General features: G+C 36.5%; 1 protein-coding gene across 1 annotated transcript; it reads left to right on the top strand.

Moving 5' to 3' along the window:
- The first annotated feature begins 9,092 nt into the window (after positions 1 to 9,092).
- On the top strand, positions 9,093 to 10,031 carry LOC101422449 (olfactory receptor 14C36-like). Its single transcript, XM_023588601.2, has one exon. The coding sequence runs from the start codon at positions 9,093 to 9,095 to the stop codon at positions 10,029 to 10,031; it is 939 nt and encodes a 312-aa protein (XP_023444369.2).
- The last annotated feature ends 4,066 nt before the right edge of the window (positions 10,032 to 14,097 follow it).

Below are 14,097 nucleotides of genomic sequence, written 5' to 3'. Positions count from 1 at the left end.
TTCATATTTCAATGAGCATGACAGGCAAATCCAGTGATGCTGGGTTTTTCAAAAAGAGAGTTTATTGCATGGTGACAAGTATGGAGACAGGTCTCTCTCAATAAGTCTAAAGAATTTAGAACTTTCATGGGATCTACACAAAAGGAGGTGGGGATAGTGTTGTTGGCAGATATTGGTGAGTTATGTCATAATTATGGTTAATAGAGAGTGTGTAAACAACTGCCCCCAAAGCCCTTGAAAACTGACCGAAGCCTGCTGGGAGCAAGCCTTTGGCTATAGGTTACAACAATTGTAAATTGCTCAGCTAACATAAGATAATATGTCAATGTAAGGAAATAAGCTAATATGAAATTTACAATTACAGGTGAAACTGCTGTAGTCAGCAGCTATGATCTAATGGGAAGTAGAGGACTTTTCTAAGGAGACAAGGGAGGGTTGATAACAGGTAACGGGCTAACTAGGAGAGGTCTCATTGTCTAATGGTGTATGTGCCATTTTTATAGGTGTAATTACCAATCATTTGTTGATGACTGAATCCATCAGTATTTGATTAACCATTAAGGAATTCCACAATATATAGTGTTATAGATAGGTAGATAGATCAATAGATATAGGTAGATAGACATAAATAGAGATGTATATATTGATATTGCATGCAAATAATACATTTCTTTTTAATGGATATTATATGCCTTCAATTCTAAATTACCAGAAATTGAAAGAAAATTTTTGACTTACTAAAAGCTTTTTAGTAAAAATATAAATGGTATATCTATATGATATTGTTACCTTTTAAAAACATTAAAAATGTGACAATACAGGGCATATGCCCAGGGTATATGGTAATGTCTATATATACTCATAGTGGAAACAATTAAAAACAACAGCTGGGGGGGTACTGGGCTCCTGGCCGGGGGGTCACTGTTGTGGGCCCTGGGAGAGCAGCGGCAATCCTCCAGGTGCAACGGCAAGAACCAGGAAGGAAGGAGGGCCCAACAGTGGGCTCTTGATACTAATGGCTACACTTTTGAGCCTATGCACCTGCAATAAGAACAAGGCCTAGAGTAGCATTGTGTCTGGGGGTTTCCTCCTGACAGCCTTCATGTTACTCAAATGTGGCCACTCTCACAGCCAAACTCAGCGTGTAGATGTGATGCATTCCCCCCAGCGTGGGACACGACACCCGGGGATGAGCCTTCCTGGCACCGAGGGATCACTACCACATACCAGCTGAAGAAGAAACTAGAAAATGACCTTGAATCAAAGATTCAATGCGGAACAGCAGAATATACCTGTCTACATATAATAACATGACTTCGGGAAGCGGTTTGACCTAATGTAAGGGGGAAATGGAAAGGAGAAATGAGATTATAAGGCTGTGAGTCTCAAAGAGTCTGGAGGTTGTCAGAAGGAATACCCCTATGTACAACTGAACAGAGTCTAAGAGACAGATAAGGTAGATACAACCCCAGGTATTGGTTCTTTTGAGGGATAAAGAGACCCACGGGTTTTATGGTCATGGCAGAAGGGGTTCACTGCCATGACAGATGGCCCTTCTTTGGAGCTGGTGTTTCTGCGTGATGGAAATGGACTCAGAGGGGATCTCTTTTCACAAGACTTGCATGCTACTTTATTGGAATTGTAGTTGGTGCTGGGTTTAAGATATATGTAGGGGATTTGAATCTCTGGACTGATAATATGACACCCAGGCCCAGAGCCTCAACAGACTTCAGCTCCTACACTTTGACTTATTGGACTTACTCCACTCAGCTAACATGGAGTTGAAGAAGGTCAACCACCACAACATGGAGCCTAGAGTGTCTACAACTAGAAGCGGGAAGAGTGCATCCAGTACCCATGTGCAATCTAAGCCCTCACTTGACATAGGTGTGCAATGGACACAACCAATCCAATGTCCACAGAGAAAATGTGGAATGGGTGTGGGAACGGTAGCCATGGGGGCTGCTGGGTGTGGGGAACGGGAGGAAGAGATGAGATGTGGAGGCGTTTTTGGGACGTGGAGTTGTCCTGGATAGTGCTTCACGGACAATTACGGGACACTGTAGATCCCCCCAGGGCCCACTGGATGGAACGTGAGAGAGTCTGGGCTATGATGTGGACCATTGACTATGGGGTGCAGTGATGCTCAGAGATGAACTTACCAGGTGCAATGGATGTATCATGATGATGGGAGAGAGTGTTGCTGTGGGGGGAGTGGGGGGCGGGGGCGGTGGGGTTGAATGGGACCTCATATATTTTTTTAAATGTAATTTAAAAAAATAATAATAAATAAATATTTTAAAAAAAAAAACCAAAAAAAAAATGTGACAATTCAATTAGCAGCAGATGAACATCATTTTATCCTTCTCTAGACAACTGATTAGTACAGTTAGGCAGAGAACTTCACAGCAAGCAAGCTAACTTGGGGTACATTTCTCCTTTTGCTGATTTGGCCAGGAAAGGTGTATGACCTGCTCATTGCTTTAGAGAGGTGTTACAAGTCCTGGTTGGTTGGTTTCCATGCTTTGAAACCAGACCATGAAAACATGCATTTTACTGCTTATTTTATTAAATTCTATTAAGTAATAAAAATACCACAGAAAAATTCATGTTGTTTAAAAATCAATGGGCATTGCTAAAACATGTAATAATGATTATCAAAAATATGCAACAGGTAATAGCAGATGTTATAAAAACCCCTGGCTACCCAAGACATTTCTTGTATTAAATCCTAACAATCTAAATACTTTCTAAGATTCTCAATGGTTTTATTAGGTGGGAGGTCTTATTGGATACATAATGCCATAGACTGTCCCTCCTACTAAATATTAAAGGGAATTTAAAGAGTAGATTAAAAAAAAGAGTAGGATTCAATTAATAACACACAAACATATTTCAATATTGTCTTTGACATCCAATACAGACGATATTGACAATATTAAAACAAATATGAAATATCACAAACCCGTAGAAATTTAGATGATAATATAATTCGAATTTTATAACTAGGATTAATTTTCATCACTTGTTTTCCCACTCTGTAAGTTTCCTGATACACATGGTAAGAAATAATATTTTCTTCTCCGTGCAGAAATGAAATGTAATTTCATGAAATTTACTTTCTGATTCCCAAATTTTATTTGGTTCCAGGTTTCTGAAAGAACTCCAGCAAGTAATAATACACAAATTTTCAGAGCAGTTTATTAACTTACGTTTTAAGAGAACTCCCAGTAAACAGTGTTTTTGTATTTACCCCTTTCCTTTGCAGGGACCACTTTCTCCTAGTGCAACGAAATCTTCACATAACTTCATGTATTTGGATATTTATCGCGCTCTGCCAGAGATTTATTCTAGGGATTTCCTGTTTTGTTTTGTTTTTGTTGTTGTTTTTTAAATTGTAATTAACCATCGCTCCGTGGGCGGTTTCAGCGCAGTGCGACCGCGGCAGGGGGCGGCGACAGCGAGCGCCGCGCTCCCGCCCTTTACGCTCCAAGGCTTCCCTCGGCTCCCGCGAGTGGCGAGGCTCCCGGCGCTCTGCCCGCCCCCGCTACCTCCTGCCGCCCAGGTCCGCGCGCCAGCAGCCTTGGGCAAACTAAGCCAGTGACCCTCCCAGCAATGCCCAAAGCATCTGGCCATTTTATTTGACTTAATTATGATCCCCAGCTGGACCTTGTTCCAATGATTTCAATGGAAAGTTGACCAAAACACTCCCTTCGCCACCATTGCCTTATTTTTTATCAGTTGATTAGATCTGGTCAGTTATTTTGATCCTTTATTTATTTTTTAAATTTTGGTTCCTTTCTTGATTGAAGTGAGATTCTGTAGGTGGCTGTTATATCTCTTTTAAGACCCTTGGAGTGCGGTTACAGTAGAATAAAAGAGAAGACATGTGATATTAATATTGACTGTAGGAAAAACAATAAACGTCAAACTTATTCAAGCTAAAAACTTTCATCAAATTAAAAGTGATGGATGAAGACGATGTGGCCTCCCACATGAGGGGCCCCGGTTTCATTCTGGTGCTTCCTAAAAAAAGAAGAAGGCGAGCAGACAGAAGAGGGAGCCATCTCAGGGGGGAAATTTTTGAATGGAATATCTTTAATCTGATAAGAAGCATCTACCAAAACAAAACAAAAACAATCATTCTATTTCTGGAGGCTGAATACATTCCTATTGAACCAACTCTCATTCATATAATCACTATGAACTCTAGAAAATATGAATGTCCAAGAAGACACTATAGAGTAATGATCAAATAAATGTATTAATATCATTGAAGGTGTTGATGATTGGAGGGATGGGATGTCAATGAATAACTTTCCCAGTTTTAAATCCTGCATCCTGATGGCAGGATTGAACATACACCATGTGAAGAAACTGCACTTAGGGTATTAATATCATCACATTATTATTTACCTATATAAGACTTAAAGTATATGTAAGACCTTTCTGTGGATAAGAAAGACTATTTGAAATATATTCAAACTGTGTACATTGATAATATATTTAAAACAATATGAATATAGATATGGATATAGATATAAATTATATAGATATAGATACAACACAAGCCAAAAGCTGCTGTGGCTATACTGCTATACTGCTGCATTTTAGTTCGCTAAGCTGCTCAGGCAGGTACCATAAAATGGGGCTGTCCATTAAAAATAGAAATTTATTAGTTCACAATCTTACAGTTTTGAGGCTGAGAAAAATATGCAAATCAAGGCATCATCGGGAGATGTTTTCTCCAGGGAGCCTGGCTGCGGTGATCCTGGACTCTGTTCTGTGGCAAGACACATGTCAGCATCTGCTGGTCTCCCCCTTCTTTTCCAGGTTTAATTTCTTCCAGTTTTTTTTTATTCTGTTGTTTTTCTCCTTTAATTCCATATTCATCTTGTTTATAAAGGTCTCCATTAAAAGGATTAAGACTCACATTGGATCATGCCTGAACTGAAGCAACCTAATCAAAACATCCTATTAACCATAGTTTTATACACAGAGGCATGGATTAGCTTTAAGAACATGATTTTCTGTTGTACATACAATTTGAAAACATCAAAGGCTACATTCTTATCAAACGGTGCATACATGAAGGCTCAATATTAAGGTTATTTTTGCATCATGATACACAAACACTGTTCAATTTATATTCACCTATTATCATGCCTTTCAAATATATAATGCCTAACATGTTATATCACAAGTATAACATAAAATAGTCAAAATTATACCTGGATATGTCGAAACAATTCAGCCAGTGTAATCATCATGGGATAGCCATTAGGAAAGGTATAAAAGTTTTGAACAGTATAGTTGACTAACTCCTAATGGTGCAGAAAGTACATTCAAGTATGTGTTGAGTAGTTTGAAATAAAGTATATGTTGTCTACTTACAGTTGAATTAAACTGGGAATCAATGACAATAAGGTACATAGCACCTCTAAGAAATGTACTGAGGCTTTTTGCTTTCCTAACGCGATAAAAATGACCCACCTATAGCATTGTTGTGGAGACTGAACAGTTATTGTAGTGCTTCCTAATATGTATGCACGTTGTGCTGGGTACTAGTCTAAATGGTTACATGTTCCACTTAGTCCTATCCTCAAATGGCACTTGAGGGTGGACACCATTGTTAATGTGCTAACATGCTGAGCTACTGAGTTATCAGAGATAAAACAACGTGATGACCGTCCAGCTCACAGGCTGCTGTTATGGGCTTTGGCACCGGGCTCAGATATACTTTGGACATTTTCAGAAAGACTGTTTTGTCATCCCTAACAGTACCATGAGTTGTCTTGACTAGTGAAAATCAGTCTATTCCTGAGAGGAAAATCCTCAGGACGAGCAGGAAACCTCAGTGTCCTGGGACTGGGCTGAGCCAGGCTCTGGGTCTTCTCTGCTCTTTGGTCACTAAGATCCACAGGCATTTCACCTTAAGATATATCTTATAGACAAGTGCTGTTCACGGACAGATTTTACTTGGGTCCTGTTCCCTAACCATCTAGAAGCAATTATCTCTTTGGAATTACCTGTGGGCACTGGCTGTTAGTGGTGCCAAAGCCTGGGCTCCCAGGGGTTTTCTGTGATGCCATTGGAGACCCCCATTTGGATATAAAACTTAACACGAAAGCTCCTGTTACTAGAGAAAGCTTCCAGACAGGATGTCAGTCATATCTACTAACTACGCCACTCATCCTTGCCTAGGTAAAGCATCAGTGGACCCTCATCAGAAATCTTTATTTGTTTATCCAGTGTCAGTAATAAGCAAAATTAACTTTTGAGACTTTGTTATCAACTCTTTTTTTTTCTCTCTTCCTTCCCTTCCCTCCAAGAATCACCTGCATTTCTTTCCTGTACTGCTTAGTTGATTTTTTGAGAGAAAGCTGTCAAGGGGACTATGACAAAAATATGTATATGTATAAATATAAGCGATACTCACCCAATGAGACAAATCTCTTCTTTTGCATTCAATGAAATAAACTCAATGCAAGTAGTTTTAGCAGAATTCAGAGCTGTTCATGGAAGCAAAGAGTGAGCTGGTTGCAGCACCAGGTGGAGCAGGGGCAGGAACGACTCTGCACACTGAGCAGAGCTTCAGTAGGCAGAATGCTAATTTCAGTTTATACTTGGATCTAATTCTGATGGGAAGTATTTTACCTAAAAAGAATATAAACAATGATTTATGTGTACTATTGCAAATTAATTAATTTCAAAAATTATTTCAAATTATTTTCTTTTTACCCAGCACTCTACTAGATGCAGTCAGTAGTATGTAGTGAATAAGTGTCATAAAAATAAATTGTGCAAATGACCCCTTATACTTCAGGTATAATTCTAGGACTTTCTTACAACATATCATGAAAACCATGTAAGCATTGTTGATACTTAAGTTCCACAGCTTCCAGACAATTGCCTGCACATAATTCACCCTAAAATATCTTTAAAGATAGATATTACAAATAAATATTGTGAGAACGTCTCAATCAATAGATAAATTAATATATTACTTATCAAAATGTCTTCTAAGTCTTTAAGTCTTTGTGGAAAAGGCAAAAAAAAAATTTGTTTTTACAATTTGATATAAACACATACAGATAACCCAGTTATCTGAGAAGAACATAACTTTGTGAGTTATCCTCCTATAATCTGTATACTAGTTAAGAATAGTCATAGTTATAAACTGTATTCACATGTGCATAACCTTTTACAATGTCATACTTGGTCTAAAAGAAAATTGCATTTTTGAATTCAGAGTGCTGTCTTTCATATACTTCTTTGTTTGCTTCTGAAAAAAAAGAGAGTAATATGAATTTGAGATGGAAGTTAGATAAAGCCCAACCTCCCCCCTTTTAAAAATTTATTACTTATTAGTTTATTTTCCATTAGCATTGCTACCATTATAAGAATATCTAATTACTTTCACAAATATTTATTCATGAAGTCGGTATTTTTACAATTTTTTTAGAAAAGGAAATTGAGAACCAAAGATATATGTGAAGCTCTCATACAGAGTAAATAAATGGCTGAGTCAGATATAAAACATACCTTCTCCTGTAATCTGCAAAGATTTAACTCTGCTTTGCTGCCACATTATAAATTCAAGCTAGAAACCTACAATTGATTGGGGATGGTGAAATAATAAAATATGTTCACTCTGTGTTCCAACTGTGAAATCCTGTTGAATTTTTTAATATGGTAGAAAAAGTCTCATTTGGAATTTAGTAAGAAAAGAATGTAAGCAATTATTTTTAAGGTCTGAACTTCTTCATGAAGCTGGCTTTAACAGGTTAGAACTTCCTATAAATATTGAAGTTAGCTATTTTTAATCAAATTAATGATACAAGAATGTCAGTAAGTTTTCAGTAAACTTGGTGTAAAACAAGAACAACTTCTTGTTGAAGTAGTTTTTTGAGGAACCCTGAAACAAAGAGGAGTAAAGACAGAAAGCTTTTATTCCTGAGCTCGGGAGGTCAGTCTGAAAGTAACAGGCATCCTGCCTTCTTACAGGGAGCAGAGCTTCTCTAGAAGTAGTTACATTTGTCAGGAGAAAAGGAACAAGGAGCAGGAAGGTGAAGTGCATTAGCACTGAGGATTAGAGAGGCTGGGTAAGCAAGTCTGAAAGGCACATTCTGTGGTTTCAAGGCAACAAGGCAAGCCATTCCCATTTTGATGACATGAGTTAAAATATGACTCACAGCTGAAGGAACTTCAAAAGAAAACATTCTGCACTTGAGGGTTAAGTAAGGGCTTTGCTAAGGGTGATTGTGAAAAGGAATTTTATGAAGGACTCAGGTGTGAGTACAACATCCACTAACAAACCACACATCAAGAAATGTCTATATCAGCTTATTCAAGTTCTGAAATATGTTCAGATTTTATGGGAAAAGATAATAGTATTTGACACAAAGCAAGAATAAGTATATTAAATTTAGTGACCCTGATATTATTAATATATAGTTCTCCCCACAGGTAATATCTACCTATCAAGAGTTGCAAGTGATTATTTTGAACAGAGAAAACTAAGCACCTGTGCACATTCAGTAAGTACAAGGAGAGGCATAAGAAATGTATGATGGCATTTAAAGGGAATAATTTAGTAGCCATGAAATGGATTGTAATTGGTTATAATATTTTGATAAGCTCTGAATAAAATAGTACCCTTCAATCTCTACTCAGATTCTACAAGCTCATATTATCCTAAATATTAACATTCCTGGAACATGACTAATGACAGGGATGCCTAGAAATTAACTATATTAAATCTTTCAATCTTCTAGGCAAAACTTTAACTTCAAGTAGATCCATTTTATAACTAGAAAGTGATAGAAATGTAAGTAGACATAAACACAAGTTCAAAAATATATTTTACTTGTATCCCTATTCTGGAAACAAGGATAAAAAAAGCAGAGAGACCAAAAGGAGAATGAGGAAACATTATATTACATCCTATTAACCAAAATGAATTAGAAAAAATAAAAATGTTTTAATGTGGGCAATATATGAGCTAGATTAATTCCTTCTACATGTGGATACTCCATGTGTCTTAAGGGTTATTTATCTGACTCTCCATGGCCAAGGTACATTTTCCTAAGATGCCCAACTCCACCACAGTGACTGAATTCCTGCTTACAAGATTTTCTGATGTGTGGGAGCTCAGAGATTTACATGCCATGCTGTTTCTACTGATGTGCTTGGCAACCCTGATGGGGAATCTTCTCATTGTCACAGTAATCACCTTCAGTTGGAAACTTCACATCCCCATGTATTTCTTCATTAGGAATCTGTCTATCTTAGACATGTGCTACATTTCTGTCATGGTCCCCAAGGCATGTGTCATCTTCCTGCTTGATGACAGGACAATATCCATGACTGGATGTGCAGCTCAGATCTTCTTTGTGCTTGCATTTGCTACAGTAGAGCTGCTGTTCCTCACCGTCATGGCCCGTGACCGCTATGTGGCCATCTGCCAGCCCCTCCAGTATACTGTGATCATGAGCCCTCGGGTTTGTGTGCAGATGACTCTGGCCTCCATACTTAGTGGTCTGACCTATTCAGGATTCCACACTGGCAACACATTCCGACTGCCGTTCTGTCAGTCCAACGTGGTCTTCTATGACATGCCCTCTCTTCTGAAGCTCTCCTGCTCTGACACCTTCAACAATGAAATTTTAGTTTTCATCTCCGCAGTGGTGATTTCCGGTGGCTGCTTTGTCTTCATCATCATGTCTTATATTCACATATTTTCTACTGTGCTCAAGTTTCCAACCAAGGGCGAGCAAGGAAAGGCCTTTTCCTCTTGTGTCCCTCACATCCTAGTGGTGACCATCTTTCTCAGCTCAGGTGCTGCTGTGTATGTGAAACCAAACTCCAGCTCACCCACAATTCAGGTCATGATCAATGCTGCGTTCTATTCTATAGTTCCTCCTTTCTTGAATCCTATAATCTATAGTCTTAGAAACAAGCAGATAAAGGAAGCTGTAAAGAAAGTTATGAGGAGAAAGCTTAATTTAAGAAAAAGCATAATTTTTTGAAGCTGAATTTTTCAATCATGGAAAAAAATCTATTTTCAGATTAGTGTTTCAGGGAATTCCTTTTTACCTGTGATTCATTAGTGCTTCCCCTTGATCACAAAGCTGGATTTGCTTACAACTGTATTTTGGTCTTAATTAGCTCATGTACTTACTTTGCAGTGACTTTGCAAAAGAGCTAGGCACTGATCAGCACAACAAGATGAAGTTTCCAGGTATACTCCCAAGTGCCCTCAGAGAGGAGTCTCTTGGCCCTTTCAGAAAATTTCCTACCTGTGGTGTGTGTTTTAAAGTTGGTATTGCTGTCTAGGTAATTTAACATTTAATGTTAAATTACATTTAATGTTTAATTAAAATTAAATTAACAGTTAATGTTAATTGCATTTAATGTTTAATTAAAAAAACAAGCTGATTTTAAAAAACAATGTTTCAGGGAAGAGGCATGCTATGGCATCCTCTTCTGGTGGGAATTACATGAATGTACTGCATATTGGAGAGTGTCTTGAGCCAAAGAACAATGAGTGCTGTGTGTCCTTTAATGCTTTCCTGCTTTAATTTCATTTTAAAATCTCCAGCGCATTGGGCCTAGGACTGATTTTTGTTATTTCTTCAGCCAAATTAACAGTATGTAGGAGAAGAGCAAACTTTCATAGTGGCCTAATACTTTGTGAATCTTGAAGCTGTATGATGTTGTGCAGGAGATAGACAAAAGGAAGCCAGGTGTTTGCTTTTTAAAATAATATTTACATATTTTTATTAGAGGAGTTGTGAGCTAACGAAACAATCCTGCACAATGCCAAGATCATCTGGGTTCTGTGGGCAGTTAGCCCTGCAGCAGCAACAGTGCTTTGTACCTCAGGTACACGTGACAGTAGGAGACAGGTGTGGAAACACTGAAGCAGAGGGGAATATTCCTAATGACAGCAGCTGGTTTGAGCTTTGGATTCTCTTTATGTTTGTTTCTCTACCCAAGTACCCAGTGATAAAATAGGAAACTTGTCAAGTAGCTCCCTGTTTGTGGACATGCCTTAATGATTCCTGGTTTGTACCTTTTTTTGCCAGTTGTATCAAGAAACAATCTATAATAAATTCTAACAGCCTTTCTATGTGTTCACCTCCCATATTAAGAAGAGTAGGTCTTTCCCTCCCAGTCATTGTGCCTTCCCATTTATCTTAGACCTTTTCAAAACACTTTTTGAAAAATCAATCTGAATTCTAACTTAATCAAGGTTATACCACTGTTGATGGAAAGTCACAAAGAGACCTAATAGATAATGTCAGTAGTCAGGTAAAGAAAACGATGTGATATTTTGAAATGGAATCAGCCACTGAAGAACTGTGTGAGTTGTGTGACAACCAGAGGAACAAAAACATGTATAGTGGGTGATCTTGGAAGCACTTATATGCAGATGTTGCCTTACATGTACATTTTCACATCTGTTGTCTGTGTTGGATGTATATTGGGCTTCAGTGTAACACTTTTAATATGCATCATTAATCAAAAATATTATCAATGAGATTGAATCATGTGAGAATTGGCAAGTACATGCAAATCAAGTCTACTTGGATTTCAACCTTTTCTTTCTTTCAATGTAACTTTTAAATGAAATAGAGTAACCAGTAGACAGTTTTCAAGATGACCTTTCTTCTTAAGTTTTCAAGAACATTTGAATACTATTATTGTAGCTGCATTTTTGTTCACATATGAAAATATGTATGTAAAATTATTTGATAGAAATTGATAAAGTCAATTTTACATATTTGTAACTACCAACAATTAGCGTTACCAATATGATGGTAATAGCATACTATTCAGACACTTACTTGCCTGTATACAATATGGTCATTTACTAATTCTTATTAAACTTATGGGCAAAACATCTCATTGTTGATGCAATTTGTAGCTCCATTAATCCTAATGAAGTAGAAAATTAGTTCACAACATATAGAATTGAAATATATTTAACAATATCAGGAGGTAGGAACAAAGCTTTATTATAATTAAAAAATGATAATGAATGGAAACACAAATTCACAGGAACCAATGAAGTTAATCAGAAATGTTAAATAAGAAGGTTAATAGGAGAAATACATATATATATATGTATCTTTTTATGAAAACATTGTCTGAAAGGATGATAGCACAAGTCTGTGATAAAAATGAGAACCACTGAGCATACATTTTTGATGGACTGTACAAGGCATGGAACTGTATAACAAAGTGAATCATGTGGTCAGTGACAGACTGTGGCTAACAGTAAAAACATGAGAGCATTCTTTCCTGAACTATAACAAATGTATAATTCTAATACATGGCGCTGATATTAGGGAAGTTTATGGAAAAAAATACACTCAATGTAAGCTCTGGACCACAGTTAGAAGTAATATTTAGATGATGTTCTTTCATAATCTGTAACAAAATTTCCACAACAATGCAAGGTGGAGGTGCAGGGCTGATGTATGGGAGTTCTGCATATTATGCATGATTGTTTTGTAAGCTCACAACATTTTTAATAAAATTTTTTTTCAAAATTCCTACAATTCAACAATAGGACAAAGTAGAAAATTAAAATACGGGCAAGGGACTTCAGCAAACTTTTCTCCAAAGAACATATAACAATGGTCAATAAACACATGAGAATATGTTCAATATAATAAGCCATTTAAGAACTGCAAATCAAAATCACAATAAGATTCCCCTTTATACCAATGCAAATAACTATTATTAAAAATGCAAAATGACAAGTTTTGATGAGGATGTTGAGAAATTGGAATGCTGGTACGTTGTTGGTCATAATGCAAAATGGTTTTAAGTACTGAGGAAAACACTTCAGCCTTTTCCTCAACAAGCTAAACAAAGAATTACCATATGAGTTAGCACTTCCACTTCTAGATAAAAACCCCAACATTTGAAAATAGGAATCATATTTATATGATTATTTAATATATCAAATTTTATAGGAGCATTATTTGCAATAGCCAAAAGTTAAAAATAATTCATGTCCATCAACAGAAAAATAGATAAACAAAACATGCTGTAGACATAAAATAGAATACTATTCCTCAGTAAAAAGGAATGAAATTTGATAAATGGTCAACAGGAATGGATCTTGAAAACGATATGCTAAGCAAAGTAATTGAGACAAAAAGCACAATTATTGAATTATTCCATTTATATGAAACATGTAGAATAAGATTGTTCATAGAAACAGAAAGCAGATTTGAGGTTACCAGGGGATGGCAGGAGGGTGGTAATGGAAATTATTGCTTAATGGGGATGGTAGCACACATTTTATGTGCAATTAATGTCCTTAACTGTGATTCTTAAAAATGCATAAATGGCAAATAAAATTAAGTTAAAATAATGAAATTGAGAATAAAGCTCCACTTATTTTAGTATTAAAAAGAATTAATAGTTCAGAAATAATCATATACATTTATGCACAATTATTATTCACAACGGGTCCAAGGCAAATCAGTTGGCAAATTAATAGTCTTTCAACAAATCTTGCTGCAACACCTGGATATCTAAAGGCAAGCAAAACAATTTGGTCTCTGTTATCACATCATACAGAAGAATTAACTAAAAATGTATTATAACCATATATATAAGGGCAACAACTGTTAAAATCCTAGAAAAAATTGTAAGAGTAATACCTCATGACCGTATATTAAGCAAGAGATTCTTAGATATAACACCATAAGCAGAAGAAATAAAAACAAAATTAGGAATTTTACAGTCCAAAGAAAATAAAACTTTCATTTCAAAGGACATTACCAGGAATGTGACAAAGCACCTTATCAAATGGTAGAACATATTGCAGGTCATATCTAGAATACAGCTCAATCTAAAATATATAGGCAAGGAATTTACAGATATATAAAAATCTCTCACAACTCAATAATTTTTTTAACTTAGCTGCTTGTAGCAGTTTGATATTGTTTATGATTTCCAAAAATAGATATTGGATTATGTGTGTGAACTGTTTTTTTCCTCTGGGCATATTAGATTATATTGGATTCAGAGGTTTCACTTTCACTTGACTAGATAATGATTTAAGGCTTTAAT

Source organism: Dasypus novemcinctus, chromosome 21, assembly GCF_030445035.2.
Source record: "Dasypus novemcinctus isolate mDasNov1 chromosome 21, mDasNov1.1.hap2, whole genome shotgun sequence".
NCBI lineage: Eukaryota > Metazoa > Chordata > Mammalia > Cingulata > Dasypodidae > Dasypus > Dasypus novemcinctus.
Note: the sequence above shows the minus strand (reverse complement) of the source record. Positions and strands in the feature narration are given on the sequence as shown.